Source organism: Phocoena phocoena, chromosome 2 (genome assembly GCF_963924675.1).
Source record: "Phocoena phocoena chromosome 2, mPhoPho1.1, whole genome shotgun sequence".
Taxonomy (NCBI): domain Eukaryota; kingdom Metazoa; phylum Chordata; class Mammalia; order Artiodactyla; family Phocoenidae; genus Phocoena; species Phocoena phocoena.
Window position 1 is genome coordinate 162,648,104 of NC_089220.1, and position 13,829 is coordinate 162,661,932.

Genomic DNA, 13,829 nt, shown 5'->3' on the forward strand with positions numbered 1-13,829 from the left:
CACAGAGAGCCAAGATTATGTGAGGACACTTAGAGAAGGTAGCTATACGCAAACCAAGGAGAGAGGCCTCAGAAAAAACCAAACCTGCTGACACTTTGATCAGTTTCCAAAACTAAGAAAATTTATGTTTTTTAAGCTACTCAGCATGTGATATTGTTTTGGCAGCCACAGCAAATTAATATGCTAGCCATGAACAATTCAGAAGTGAAATTTAAAAATTCCACTTATAATAGCATAAAAAACAGGAATATATGTAACAAAAGTAGTACAAGGATAGTACACTGAAAACTACCATTTTGAAAGAAATTAAAGACCTAGATAAATGGAAAGACATTGCATTTAAATGGATTGCAAGGTTTTCAAGATTTCTTATTGTTAAGATGGCAGAAGTCTCCAAGTTAATCTACAGAGTAAATTTAATCCCTATCAAAATTCCAACTACTATTTTTGCCCAGTAACCAAAATAGCTTGCTACTGGCACTAGGATACACATATAGATCAATGTGATAGAATTAAGAGTCCAGATATAAACCAGTCTATGGCCAATTGATTTTCAACAATGATGCGAAGTTCATTCAATGAGAAAATAATTTTGTCCACAATGGCTGAGACAACTGTATATCCCACATACAGAAGAATAATTTTGGTCCCCTTCCTCACACTGAATACAAATATTTAAACAAGATGAATTGGAAACCTAAAAAAATTTAAGAGCTAAAACTATAAAACTCTTAGAAGAAAACAGGGGTGTAAATCTTTGTGACCTTAAATTAGGCACGGGTTTCTTATATATGGTACCTAAAGCAGAAACAAAGAAATATATTTAAATTGTATTTAATCAGAATTTTAAAAAGATGTGCATGAAAAGACTACCAAGAAAGTAAAAAGGCAATGCATACAGTGGCAGAAAATGTTTGCAATTCATATATCTGACAAGAGCTAGTGTTCAGAATATATGAACATTTACATCTCAATAATGAAAAAAACAACCCAGTTAAAAAGGAGCAAAGGGGGCTTCCCTGGTGGCGCAGTGGTTGAGAGTCTGCCTGCCGATGCAGGGGACACGGGTTCGTGCCCCGGTCTGGGAAGATCCCACATGCCGCGGAGTGGCTGCGCCCGTGAGCCATGGCCGCTGAGCCTGAGCGTCCAAAGCCTGCGCTCCGCAACGGGAGAGGCCACAACAGTGAGAGGCCCGCGTACCGCCAAAAAAAAAAAAAAAAAAAAAAGGAGCAAAGGGTTTGGATAGGCAGTTCTCCAGAGAAGATACACAAATGCCCAGTAAGCACCTGAAAAGATGTTCAGTATCAATAGTCAGGAGGGAAATATAAATCAAAACCACAATGTGATACCACTTCACACCAACCAGGATAGCTATACTTTTTTTAAAATGGGACATAACAAATGTCAGTGAAGATGAGAAGAAATTGGGCCCCTCATACATTGCCAAGAATGCGAAAAAGGTGTAGCCATTAATGGAAGACAGTTTGTCATTTCCTCACAGAGTTAAATAGAGTCACTGTATCATCCATGTATCCACATATATTGTGCAAGTTGTACATGATGTTCATAGCATCATTATTCATAATAGCCCCAACGTGGGAACAACTCAAATGTCCACCAACTGCTGAACATATAAAATGTGGTGTATATCCCTTCAATGGAATATCATTCGGCAATAAAAGGGAATATAGTACTGATACATGCTACAGCATGGATGAGCCTTGAAAACATGGTAAATGAAAGAAGTCAGACCCAAAGTCACGTGTCATATGATTCTCTTCATGTGAGGGATCCAGAATAGGCAAATCCATAGAGACAGAAAGATTAGTGGTTGCCAGAGTCTGCAGGGGAGGGGAATGGGGAGTAACTGCTAATGGGTGTGAGGTATTTTGGGGTGATGAAAATGGTTCTGGAATTAGATGGTCCTATGAGTATACTAAAATCCACTGAATTGTATGCTTTAAACGAGTCTAGGGCTATGTCAATTATATATCAATAAAAAATTCATATGGTGAAGAGGAAGAAGAGGAAATCTAGAGAAAAAGAAAAGATGAATGCAAGGTGAGGGAAGGAAATGCAGTAGAAGCCATCAGGGTTGAATATTAGTCATGTGGTGACATGTGGTGCAGAGCACTTCAGCAGTTAACACAAGGCCCATGATCTGTGCTAGGAATAATAGCCTCCACTAGGGGCTCTGCAGAAGCACAGCTTCTGTGAAATGTATTTGCTGTGGTTCAGACTTTTTTGTTTTTTTGCGGTACGCGGGCCTCTCACTGTTGTGGCCTCTCCCGTTGCGGAGCACAGGCTCCGGACACGCAGGCTCAGCGGCCATGGCTCACGGGCCCAGCCGCTCCGCGGCACGTGGGATCTTCCCGGACCGGGGCACGGACCCGTGTCCCCTGCATCGGCAGGCGGACTTTCAACCACTGCGCCACCAGGGAAGCCCGGTTCAGACATTTTTTCATCAGTTCAGAAAAACCTCGGTTGACAATGTCCACAGCAACCAGCATTTTCAGAACTTTTCTGAGTGTTCCATATTAGGTATTGTGCGGCGTATTCCTTAATTCATTTATTAATTCACTAAGTGCTTGCTGAGTACTTGCCTATTTTCCTTTTTAGCAAAATGCAGGAGTTGAATTTATCTTTGAGTATAATTGAGGAATAAGGTCTATGTTTGTAGTATACATCGTTGCTACATGAAAAGAAATGTCAGGTAATGCCCTTACCCTTTTTAGGTGTTGCTAGGCCGCACCCTGCAGGCCCGTACACCTTGTAGTCGCCCAGCCCCGAGACTGAAGAGCGAGCCAGAAAATGGCAACAGAGAACGATATTGGACAGGGGATCTTGCACGTCTGAAACAAAGGGTCCTGGAGCAATACCCCACCGCGTACAGCAGACAGGAAAGGGCAGCCATCTTCACTACTCAGGGAAGGAGGAGGCTACCATTTATAGGGGGAATTGACGTCAGGTTTGTTCATCAGTTACCAGGGAAACCAGCAGCCTGGGCATGTCCTTTATAGCCCTTCAGGTTAATGAGCATCGCAAAGGCAGATGTTTCTCTTTAATAAACTAGCAGGCGGAGCTTTCTGGCCTAAGGATTAGAACAATCACTAGCTGGGGGAGAGGGCAAGCAAGTTGGTATAAGTAGTGTGTAGGTGAAGTAGGGACTGGTCGACGAGGGGGATGGAGAAAAAGCAAGAGAACAGCCATCTTGAGTGGCTTAAGCATATGCACTCCACCCTACATACCCCACACCACCTTTACCGTCTTGGTCCACCCCCTTCCACAGTATACCTAGGTCAGGTGTGTAGAGGTGCACTGCAACCAAATACCACAGAGACAACACAAACAGAGTCTAAGCGGTGGGCAAACTTTGGAGCCAGTCACTTACTGGCTCAATTTTTCATGGACGTCCACAGGAGGACGACAACGGCATGTTGCCATAGACCCTGCAATCAAATTCATTTGGCAGTGAGGCCATCGTTTTTACCTAGCCCACGAACAGATTCCCTCCACTTAGACGAGAGATGAAATGTAAGGTATTTAACAGGCACAATACAGGGATCATGACCATCAAGCAAAATACAAGCAGTAACAGCATTCTGAGATAATACCGAACCTACCTGTGGTTTTTGTCGTGGCCTGCAGTGCCACACCACCTGTCCACACCCAGTCTGCACAGTTGATGTCAAAAACTGGAGAGGCGGAGTTAACAGACCACAGGTTAAAATAATGGTGCTTTTCTGCATTATGGGGCCTGGATTAATTACCTTAGTAGTCTTAGGCAGGGCCGGGTAGAAGACAGGTGAGATCTGTAAGTCCCTAATTCTATTCCCCACACAGGGCAGCAAACCCAAACTACTGAGGACTTACTTGCCAGTCCCAGGGCCATTTTATAATGTGTTTCTCGGGGGGTAGATTCTGTGGCAAGGGCAAAAGCGAGTCATTGTCCTGACCTATAATCGGCAGCGGTCCTTTGGTGGTCACCAGTTGAACTTGGATGGTGTTGACTAGTTGTTTCTGGATTAACGTGGCATAGGCACTGGGATGATTGCTCCTGGAATGTTTGGTTATAGATTTCACATCTCAATTGTTAAGTAGTCCTTTCATCCTTTCAGTTAGCCCAGCAGCAGTGGAGTTGTAGGGCAGGTGGAAATGCCAGCATATGTCATTTTTAGAGGCCCATTCCTGAACTTTCTGGTGGGTAAAGTGGGTTCCTTGGTCACTATCAATGTCGATGGGAGTCCTGTATGTCATGCACAGCTCTCCTGGACCCTGAATAGTGGGTTTTTGCGTAGCTCGATGACTTACGTAGGCCTTTTATAATGTTTTCCACCTGCTGTAATGCATTGTAGACTGCATATGGCTGTTCGCTCACACTGTATCGTTGCTCTGACCGTGGCCATAGCTATGACCAAAATAGGTTAGTCTTATCATTTTGCCATTGTCACAGGCCCCAGCCAAACCTGGGTAGCTGGCCATGTCTAATTCACAAGCCTGTCCCTGAGTTATTATCCCTAAAGCCTGTGTCTGTAATTGTTTAGGGGCGGTGGGTCAGGGGTATGCCTGTATTTTGTAGATAATCCAGGTCCTTGTGTTCTGTCTGTATTCACCAGCCATCCCTGTGCAGCCAAGATGAACCACGAGCACGGGCTGCTACTCTTAAACTTGAAAGAGACCCTGAGGTTAATAGGCTATTATCAACATAAATGGAAGAGAAATATATCTCTCATGGTAGACAGCTGCCACGGGGCACGTCCACACTAGTGGATGGCCACCTCGGGATTACCTCTCACAACTCTGGGGCCCCACATGCTAGTGGACAGCCACCCCAGGACTAGCTCCACAAGTGTCCATTCCCTGTTCTTATTTCCCAGCATCTCAGTGCTCGTGGGAGTTTCCCTGGTGCCCTGAGTTGCTCACCAAGTGTCGTGCTGCACTCTGCAGGCCTGCAAGCCTTGTATTGTAGTCGCACAGCCTGGACACTGAGGAAGGAGCCTTGAGACAGTGACAGAGATCAGTAATATTGGATAGGGGATCTTACCTGTCTGAAATAGAGGGTCCTGGTGCAATGCCCCACACGTACAGCAGACAAGCCACAGCAGCCATCTTTACTGCTTGGGGAAGAAGGAGGCTTCCATTTATAGAGGGAATTGATGTCAGGTTGGCTCATCAGTTACCAGGGAAACCAGCTGGGGCGTGTCCCTCACAGCCCCTCAGGTTAACAACCATCATGAGGGCAGATGTTTCCCTTTAATAAAATAGCAGGTGGAGCCAAAGGATTAGAACAATCACTAGCTGCGGCAGGGGGGCAAGTACTGTTCACCTGAGTAGGTGAAGCAGGGACTGGTTGAGCGGGGATGTACAAAGAGCAAGAGAAGAGCCATACTGAGCGGCCTGATCATACAGGAGTGTACAGTTCCATGTTAAGAATTTGTTTTTACTATTTTGAGCTGCCCATTTTTTGTACTTTGCTATTTACCGGTCAAAAAAACTTTAGCTTATTAAGATTCAGAAAGAAGACAGTATAAACATGTATGCTATTTTAATGCAATATGTTATTTCATTAGGAAAGAGGCAAATATAATTATATTTTAATTTCATCTAAATAGTAAATGTACTATTGATATGAGGATAAAAGGCATTAAGTATTCTTGCATGCTAAATGTCCCTGTAAACAGAGTGATATTAGCTGTTATGTAATTTTTTTAATGCTTATTTCATTCAAAACACTCTATTCATAAAATTTTTACTTAAGATTATGAAAGAGCAAAAGGCTGAAATATCCATCAATAGTATAATGAAATCTTGGTTGATTCTGAAAGCAGAAGTCAGCCAAGATGAGGGAATGAGTCTTGTAATTGAGGACCAGAGGTAAAAAAAAATAGCCCTATTAAATGAGGAAGAGGAAATGCCTTAGACCTAGAGGAAAAGGTCATAATATTAGATTAGGACTGAATAAAAGCAGTCCACTACTAGCAATTTCCCTTTACTTGACAGCAATTATAGAAAGTTTTAACAAATTCTATTAAAATGGACAAAAACTATTTCCTAAAATAATAATAGATTACAGTAAATACTAAGTACTCCACAGCCTGTATTACATCTCAGTTTTTTCAAAATGAGCATGATGGTTTCTTGAGTATCCTGTTAGCCAAGTTTCAATTTGGGAGAGATGATAGAGTTGGAGGTGGGATGAGATGGGTAATTGTGATTACCTTTATGCAGGTAGTATTGCACTTGGAATGTGTAGCAATGCCTTTGAAGGTTGGTGTAGATAAGGGGTTGCAAACAGGCTTGAAATCTGTGCAGACTTTAGCTCAGGTGCTAATGTCAGCCCAAAATTCTCTGTTGGTGAAAATGATTCTGATATACAATCTTAAGATAGTAAAGGAGGGTGTTCAGTGAATTCCAGACCTTTGTCATGGACAAGGAACTCAAGTGCTGCTCCTTTGTGATTCCTGACTCATTTGTTCCTTGAGAGGTTAGCTAAAATTAAGCCAGTGAGTAAAAAACAAACAAAAAGCCCCCAGCGATTCAGTTCTTACAACTATAGTAAATAGAAACAAAGCTCACTCATTATAACTCTTCTCTTTAGTCAGATGGAAGATGAAACTTTTTCCACAGAGACATCTTAATTTCTCTCCATGAAAGTGAAATAGATTATTCTGTGGTGAAACATATATGGCAAACTTAGATCATTTAGGCCACAAAGTATACTACTTTTAATTAGCCAGGATTTTATATGAGTAATGAACCTTCCATTTCACTCTGAACATACCATCCTACATACATTTTAGTTGTTACTTGCTATAATGTAAAGGAAAAATCATTTTTTTTTACAAATAATTACTGGCTGACATTTAAGGCAATGTACCAAAGCCTAACTTTATTTTGTTCTTTCTTACTTAGTTCTGAGCACTAAATCATCGTGCATGATTGATTCTTGCTTACCTGCATCTTCTCCCATACTAAAGTATTTTCTATGTGGACAGCTCTTCAGAATAAGATTAAGATATGAGTAAAATGAAACAGGACCAGTGAGAGAGACAAAATACATAAAAGCCTCTTCAGACTTACTCTGAATTACCACTTGACTCCCTTTCAATTTTTGGCATCAAATTTCCACTTGAGGTATAAAGCTTCAATCAGGAGGGCAAAGCATTGCTGACAACAAACAAGAAAATAAACACTGCTAATTTGCACATATAATAATAAAGGAAAAAAGAAAGAAAATGATACCAGGGAGAGGCAGGGACTTGTTTCTTCTCAGAGAAACAGGAAACACCCGTTTTTCTACTGTGAAAGGGGAGGTAAATATTCCAGACCAAAGAAGAGATGCTTTCTTGAAATGGCTCCTCCCGGGTCCCCATAATTTTGCATATAAATGGGAAATGGAGCTGTACTGAACGTTTTAGGAAGCTTTCTGCAAGGATTCGTGAAGTAAGTGAGGTCAGTAGGGATGCAGACCAAAAAAATCGACGTTAATTAAATCACAATAAGATTTTGATAGGAAGATTCATTTTTCCAACTTACTGTTAAATAGATAAGTATCTCAGGTACTCAACTTTGGATGTAATGTTACATAGAACTTAACTCTTGGTTGAGCATAAGTAAAAGAACCAGGTTTTCTAAGTAAGGTGAGGAGGGAGAAATCAACTGGTTGGGGAAAAGCTCAGGAGAGAGGAAGTAGCATTAAAAAGTGTGTATCCATGACGAGTTTATATATTCCAAAATAAATAGCAAATTGAGTATTGGATTGAGGAAAACATGCTACACTTCCTGTTTCTCTTCTGCTCAACAGCTAAGGAACCATGAGAAAGGCATTCTTTCGGCATCAAATTGGCAAGAGTAGTTTGATTATCTGGATCCACTTCCAGTGGGTATTGAGACAAAATTAAGGTGGTATTGATGGCACCCATAAATTTTTTAGAGCATGGAAAAGACTGGACAAGAATAGACTAACAGGACATTTTGCTCTTAGAACACTGAAGCAGATTCTCCAATTGATTTAGGACATCCTCTCTCTTCCTTCCCCTCTCTTCTCTTTAATTTAAGAAGCATAAAGTCATGTACTTTGTGCCAGGCACTGTTCTCAATTCTTTAATTATTCAGTGTTAACTCATTTAATCCAATACAACAACTTTATAAGGGCATAACTACAATTCTCCCCTGATGGATGGGGAACTGAGGCACTAATAAGAATATTGCTCAAAGCCATATAGCTATTTCGTGGGGGAGGTGGAATTCTAGCCCAGTCTGGTTCTAGAAGCTGTACGTTTTTAACCAATATGCTGTTTTCCTTCCTTTCTTTTTATTTACCCCTTTAAAATAAGGTTAACTCTGCGAAATAAGGTGTAAACTTACTGAAAGGGCTGGAAAGGGTTAACGCTGAAGCACTTCCGCGAGCTGAAAAAACAAAAACAAACCAGCCAGCGAAAGCCTGTTAAAGCCCCCGTAGGAAATTCAGTGGGCCTCCTGTTTCCTTAAACTCTCGCTTTCGCTCCCGCTGACACTTTACAAAGCCGCAGCGGCGGGTCCAAGCTGCCGCGCGCCACCTTCCTCCACCCGCCCGGCGGGCCGGGGGTCCGAAGGGGCTTCGCAGGGTCAGTAAGCGAATACGGGCTCAGGTTTGCTTTCTTCACACCCCAGACGCCGCCGCACACGCCCTCCCGGGAATGGCGAACTGTAATTAACCCTGTAGCGCCCAGGAAGACCCCACCGGCGGCGAGCGCCCGCAGGGTCGGCCGCTGGGCCGCGATTCCCCGCTGGCGGGCGCGAAGGCGGCCCAGGGCCAGGTGGGTGCGGGCACCGCTGGCCCGACCGCCAGGGGTGCGAGCCGGGTGCGGGCATGGCGCCCGGGCAGCGCAGAGGTGCCGTCCGGCGCTCCCCTGCTAGCTTGGCTTTCTCGCCTCCTCTCCCGGCGCGCCAGGCCGCCGGCTGCCGGGGGGCACGCCGGGCCGGAGTTGCCCTCTCACTCCCCCTTGCCTTGCTCCCCGGGTTTAATCTCTCGGCGACTCCTCTGCCAGCCCTGAGGAAAGTGCAGCCATTGGACAGGTCGGTGCTAGCTGCCGGTTTCGGGGAGGAAGGTGGGAGACGCCTGGAGGAGCAAGGGGGAGGGAAGCGGGGGGGGGGGATGCAGCGGCAGATCTGGCAAATTGCAAGCTGCCTTCCCTCCCCAAAGTGTGGAGCTGGAGTGCGGGGGAGCGCGGCGGCGGCGGCGCCTCCTCCGCCACCAAACTCCGGGGCTCGGCGGGGCTTGGGGCCACCTCCTCCTTAGCCAGGAGGAACCCTCTCCCGATAGGTTTCAGCCTGACTTTTCCCTCCCCATTTCTTTCTTCTTCCTCTCTCTCTCTCTTTTTCTCCCCAATACATTTTTCCTGCCTTCGGACCTCAGACTGCTGCAGCCCGAGCCTTCCCGGGGCTCAGCTCTGGGGCTGCTCATCCCTCCGGCTGCGAGTAAGGACGCGCGCCCAGCGTCGGGGCGAAGAAAAGAAGAAAAACTTGTCGGAGGGGTTTCGCCATCCCACAGTAACCCCCTTCCCGCAAACCCAAATTTTCCGCGGGGGCCACCCTGGGACTGGGGAAAGTTCCTTCCGAGCCGACAGCCCTCTTGGATTTGGACAGGCACCCGCGCTGGCTGAGGAATTAGATCTGTTTTGAACCCAGTGGAGCGCATCGCGGGGGCTCGGAAGTCACCGTCTACGGGCACCGGGGTGGCGCTGCTTGTGCGGAAGGGAGAGTTTGCCAGCTCCAGCTCAAGTGGCCTTTCGTCTCCGCAATTGTTGTGTGTCTGGGGTGAGGGCTGCGAGTGTCGTGGCAAGTTGTGAAGAGAGACCTGGAGGTCCGGAGAGGACTGCGCTCCCCTCGCTCTCCCTTCTTCTTCTTCCCGGCTCCCGGGTGTGAAGTCCCAGAGAAATTTACAAAGGCCTCTGCATCCCGCCGAGACCAGTCCTCAGCGTTCGGCCCCGTTGTTCCCATTCCCAGCGGGAGCCCCGGGGCACAGGGTGCCGGAGAAGTACTGGCGGGGAAGGGGAGGGAGGTCGCGGCAGCGGCATGGCGAGGTTCCCGAGGGCCGACCTGGCTGCTGCAGGAGTTGTGTTACTTTGCCACTTTTTAATGGACCGGTTTCAGTTCGCTGAAGGGAAGCCTGGAAACCAAGTCAATGGTAAGATCCACTTTCGCTTCTTGCTTTTGTGCCCAGCTGAAGACCTCTCTGGCACCCCGTTGTTAACCCACTCCCTCCCCACCTATGCCCTTGGCAAAGTTATTGCAATTGCATTTCGACTAAACTTGGGCTTCTCAAATGGGCAGAAGAATGTTGGCTGGATGAGTAGGGTGGTAGGGACTGGGGTTTATCTTAAGGATTTACCGCTTGCTTCACCTGAGCGGCTGGCAGGGAGTGGTACTGACTCCCCGGACGCGCCCAGAGAGGGCTCTGGGGTTAGAGCAAACCTTAAGCTGATACCTCGCCCAGGAGCTGGCAGCCTGGGCTGTGTCCTCCCCGGCCCCTCCTCCTTCTCTGCTGCTGGGGTAAACTAAGGGAGTGCGCGAAGGGGGCGGTAGGGGGTCGACGTGGTGGCCGCCGGGGATTGCAGAGCTCCCCTCTGCTGGAGAAAATTCCCTGGGGTCGCACCTTCCTCCCCCCAGGCGATCCCCACCTCTGCTCCCTCTTGCTGTCTGGGGCTGAGCGGGCGCTGGAAGTGGGGCGGGGTGGGTGCGGCGGGACACAGAGGAAGGAGGTGGCAGAGGTGGGGCGGGCGGCCCTCTGGAGACCAACCACTGGCCCCATTGTCCTCCGCCGGCCGGCTTCGCAGACAGGCCTGAACGTGCAGGGCCTCCTCCGAGTGGCCTGATATTGCCCCCACGCGGAGCCCCGGCCACGCACGTTCCCAGGGGTGGCTGCTCCAGCCAGGTGCGCGTCCCTCCGGAGCCGCGCCCCGCGGGGCGAGCGCGGAGCCGGCGACGCCGCCCTGGGCGCGCCGGCTCCTCCTGGCGAGGCGCTGCTGAGCCGGAGGTCCAGCTGCCTTCCGCACCCTGCCCACTGTGAACCGGGCGCCTGCTCCCCATTTCTGCTCCCTGGGAAGAAATGGATAGACTTCGAGAGGAGGTGAATGAGCAAAGACACTTACAGGGAAAAGAAAAAGGAAATAAAACCTTGCTGATGAGGCTAATCAAGGTTTTGTTTTGTTCTGTTTTAATCCTGAGGCGGGGAAACGGTAAGTGGTTCCTCAGGAAGTCTACTGGCGTCCGCAAATGTCAAACCTGCCAGTCGCAGATGGAAGGCTAGGGAGAGCACCTGGGGATTCCAGGTGAGGTGAATCTTGAAGGGAAGTCCTTGAATGAAATGTTACCGAGCTGAGACAGCCGAAACACTGTGTCTGCCCCTGGTGTAAATGCTTATGGAGAAAGCACAGATTCTGACTCTGCTCCAATTTATGATTGGAGGGTGTGTGTGTTGGGGGACGGGGGGAGGGCAACAAGATGACAACACTTTTAAAGCTGTGAATAAAACGCAAGTTTCCCGGATGTTGATTTGTCTTTATCCATATAATGGGTTCTGCATAGATGGACATAAGTTGTTCTTGACTAGGTATTATTTATATCAATAGATCATACCTTCTGTGTATTTCTCTGCTACATTTCATTGGTAAAAAGACTTTTACTCGTCTGGGAAGCTGCACATTTATTTTAAGAAGTGCAACAGTAGTTTTCATGGGCATCTTCATGAAATAAATAAATGCTTAAAGAAAGCAATTTACTTCTTTCCAAAGGAGGTTAGAGAGGTGCGTGTGCCAAAAATGCATCCCAAGTTGTTTATTTGAAAACCTCTTCGGCACTGGGAGTGAATAATGCATTTACAGTAAAAAAATAAAAGGTCAGCAAATGTTTATTTTTTTCCTGAACTTTTTTCATTAATAATATGTTACTGAGGAGAAAACAATACATACAATAAGTTTACTATTCTGAGTTCTCAAATTGAGGATAAAATTTACTCCACTCTAAAACTGAACAGATAGTTAAAAGCCTTTGATTTGGGGAATATGAAATACGTAAATTGTTCAACATAGAGCTGCAGGTATTATAAACCAGTATTTCTGGTGGAAAACTACTCTAGAAGCCCACATCTTTACAGGATTGAGTAAAAAAGGAATAGTTTTATACTTCTCAGCAAATTTTTTGAGATTTATTACAAAATGAAGTAACTTCTTTCCTGGTTATCAGTCTGCATTAATTTTATTAAATAATCTTGGAATTAAATGGTTAGGCTACTGTAATACCTAAAATACAGCAATGAAATGGAAGAAAAAATATAGTTTCCTTTGTAAAATAGTCTAGCTAAAAAGTTCAATACAGAAAAATTTTTAAAAGTCCGACAGGCTTGGAATTCGGCATGTAGCAATCAGGATTTTTTTACAGACATTTTGGCGGGGGTTGGGGGCAGGGGAGTCTGATTTCATAAAGGACATTTTTTATGCATTCCTTTAGAAATGCTGCAGTTGACTTTGTTGCCACCAGAGGGCAGATAAACCACTAATTTCCTTCCCATTCTCTCCCAAAACTGAGATGAGTGATCCTCAATATTTTCTTTCCTACGTGCAGTATTTTTTGATATTTCAACTTAACATTCGTAAATGAGTGGCAATTTAAAACAATGAGAGTTTATTATATTTCCCATTTTCGTTGAAATTAAATATTCATTTAATATTTATATAATACTCCCTACATGTAGACTTACACCTTGAATACATTCGTGTGGTGTGATAAGCACAGTGGAAAACCCCAAGTACTCTCTTTCGCATCACTGTTGGCAATTACTAACACGTTGTGGAATTTTCAAGAATATACTTTAAAATTATCTCTCTTGTGATTAAAAGTTCATTATATAGTTAATTTTCTTTTAGGATTGAATGTATTCTATGTATATCTGAAAAGTATTTGCCCACACTAAATAGTATACCTCAACCAATGTTTAGAGAAAAATAAGCTTAGAATAATGTTAAATTTTATAAATCTCAAATCATTTCCATATTGTTATACATTCATCTTTATATCCTGAACTGATTGAAAAACAGTTTAGTAACAATGTCAAAGGAGAAAGATGCAGTCATATCTTGTAGAATTCTAAAATTTAAATCAGGAAAAAAGGCCTAAAATATGTAGTTATATTTTGGCCTGATTATTGCTCTTAAATGTGATTTAATGCGACAAGGAAGTTCGTTACCACTATAGAGAAAGCAATAATAGTTTAGGACCCCAAGGAATTTTCACTTTTTAAACTTTCTAATATTGCCGTGTTCTAGAAACAAGTAGTTTATTTTTAGCAGATGGTTTACATTTAGTTGTTTTTCTAGTTGGATATTTTCCTATTATTTTCTGCTTTCATTAGAGTTAAAAAACTTAGTTTGAAATATTACTAATTTGTGGAGTTTGCTGTAAGAGTATCTCTGTTGAGACATACTGTCACTAGTACAAAATTTCTAACTATATGCAGACATACCTGGAGCAAAGGATTAAGACAGAGGGTTAATTCAAGCAAATAGCTCTATAAAATGGACATGGGTCAGATTATTAGAAAATCACAGGTTTTTTAAAATCAATGTCTCTTGGCTGCATACAGAAATTTTTGAAATATAAAAATGTGAGAGTCTCTTTCCTTTAGAGGATAGATAGAAGTTGAAGCCTGAGGTTGGGTAAGTTTGGAATGAGACATAACTGTGATCTAGAACAGTTAATTCAGAAATAAGGCTTGAAATTCATGGATGTTTGCAGAGAGATTTGGGATTATTACAATTAGGACAATTTCTGCATTTCTTAAGTTTGATCTT

The 13,829-nt window shown here is 44.6% G+C and overlaps 1 protein-coding gene and 1 pseudogene across 2 annotated transcripts in view; one reads left to right on the forward strand and one right to left on the reverse strand.

The window, feature by feature from the left end:
• The window catches only part of LOC136118567 (E3 ubiquitin-protein ligase MARCHF2-like), a 58,644-nt pseudogene extending 53,535 nt beyond the window's left edge, over nt 1–5,109 (reverse strand).
• A 4,084-nt stretch (nt 5,110–9,193) lies between these two features.
• PLXDC2 (plexin domain containing 2) overlaps nt 9,194–13,829 on the forward strand; it is a 405,580-nt gene continuing 400,944 nt past the window's right edge. Inside the window, exon 1 of one of the 2 annotated variants that reach the window (XM_065900422.1) lies at nt 9,194–10,168. In XM_065900422.1, coding sequence (XP_065756494.1) covers nt 10,057–10,168 — 112 coding nt within the window. In that variant the 5' untranslated portion in view covers nt 9,194–10,056. The remainder of the gene's footprint in view (nt 10,169–13,829) is intronic. The other variant, XM_065900433.1, reaches the window with a different exon arrangement.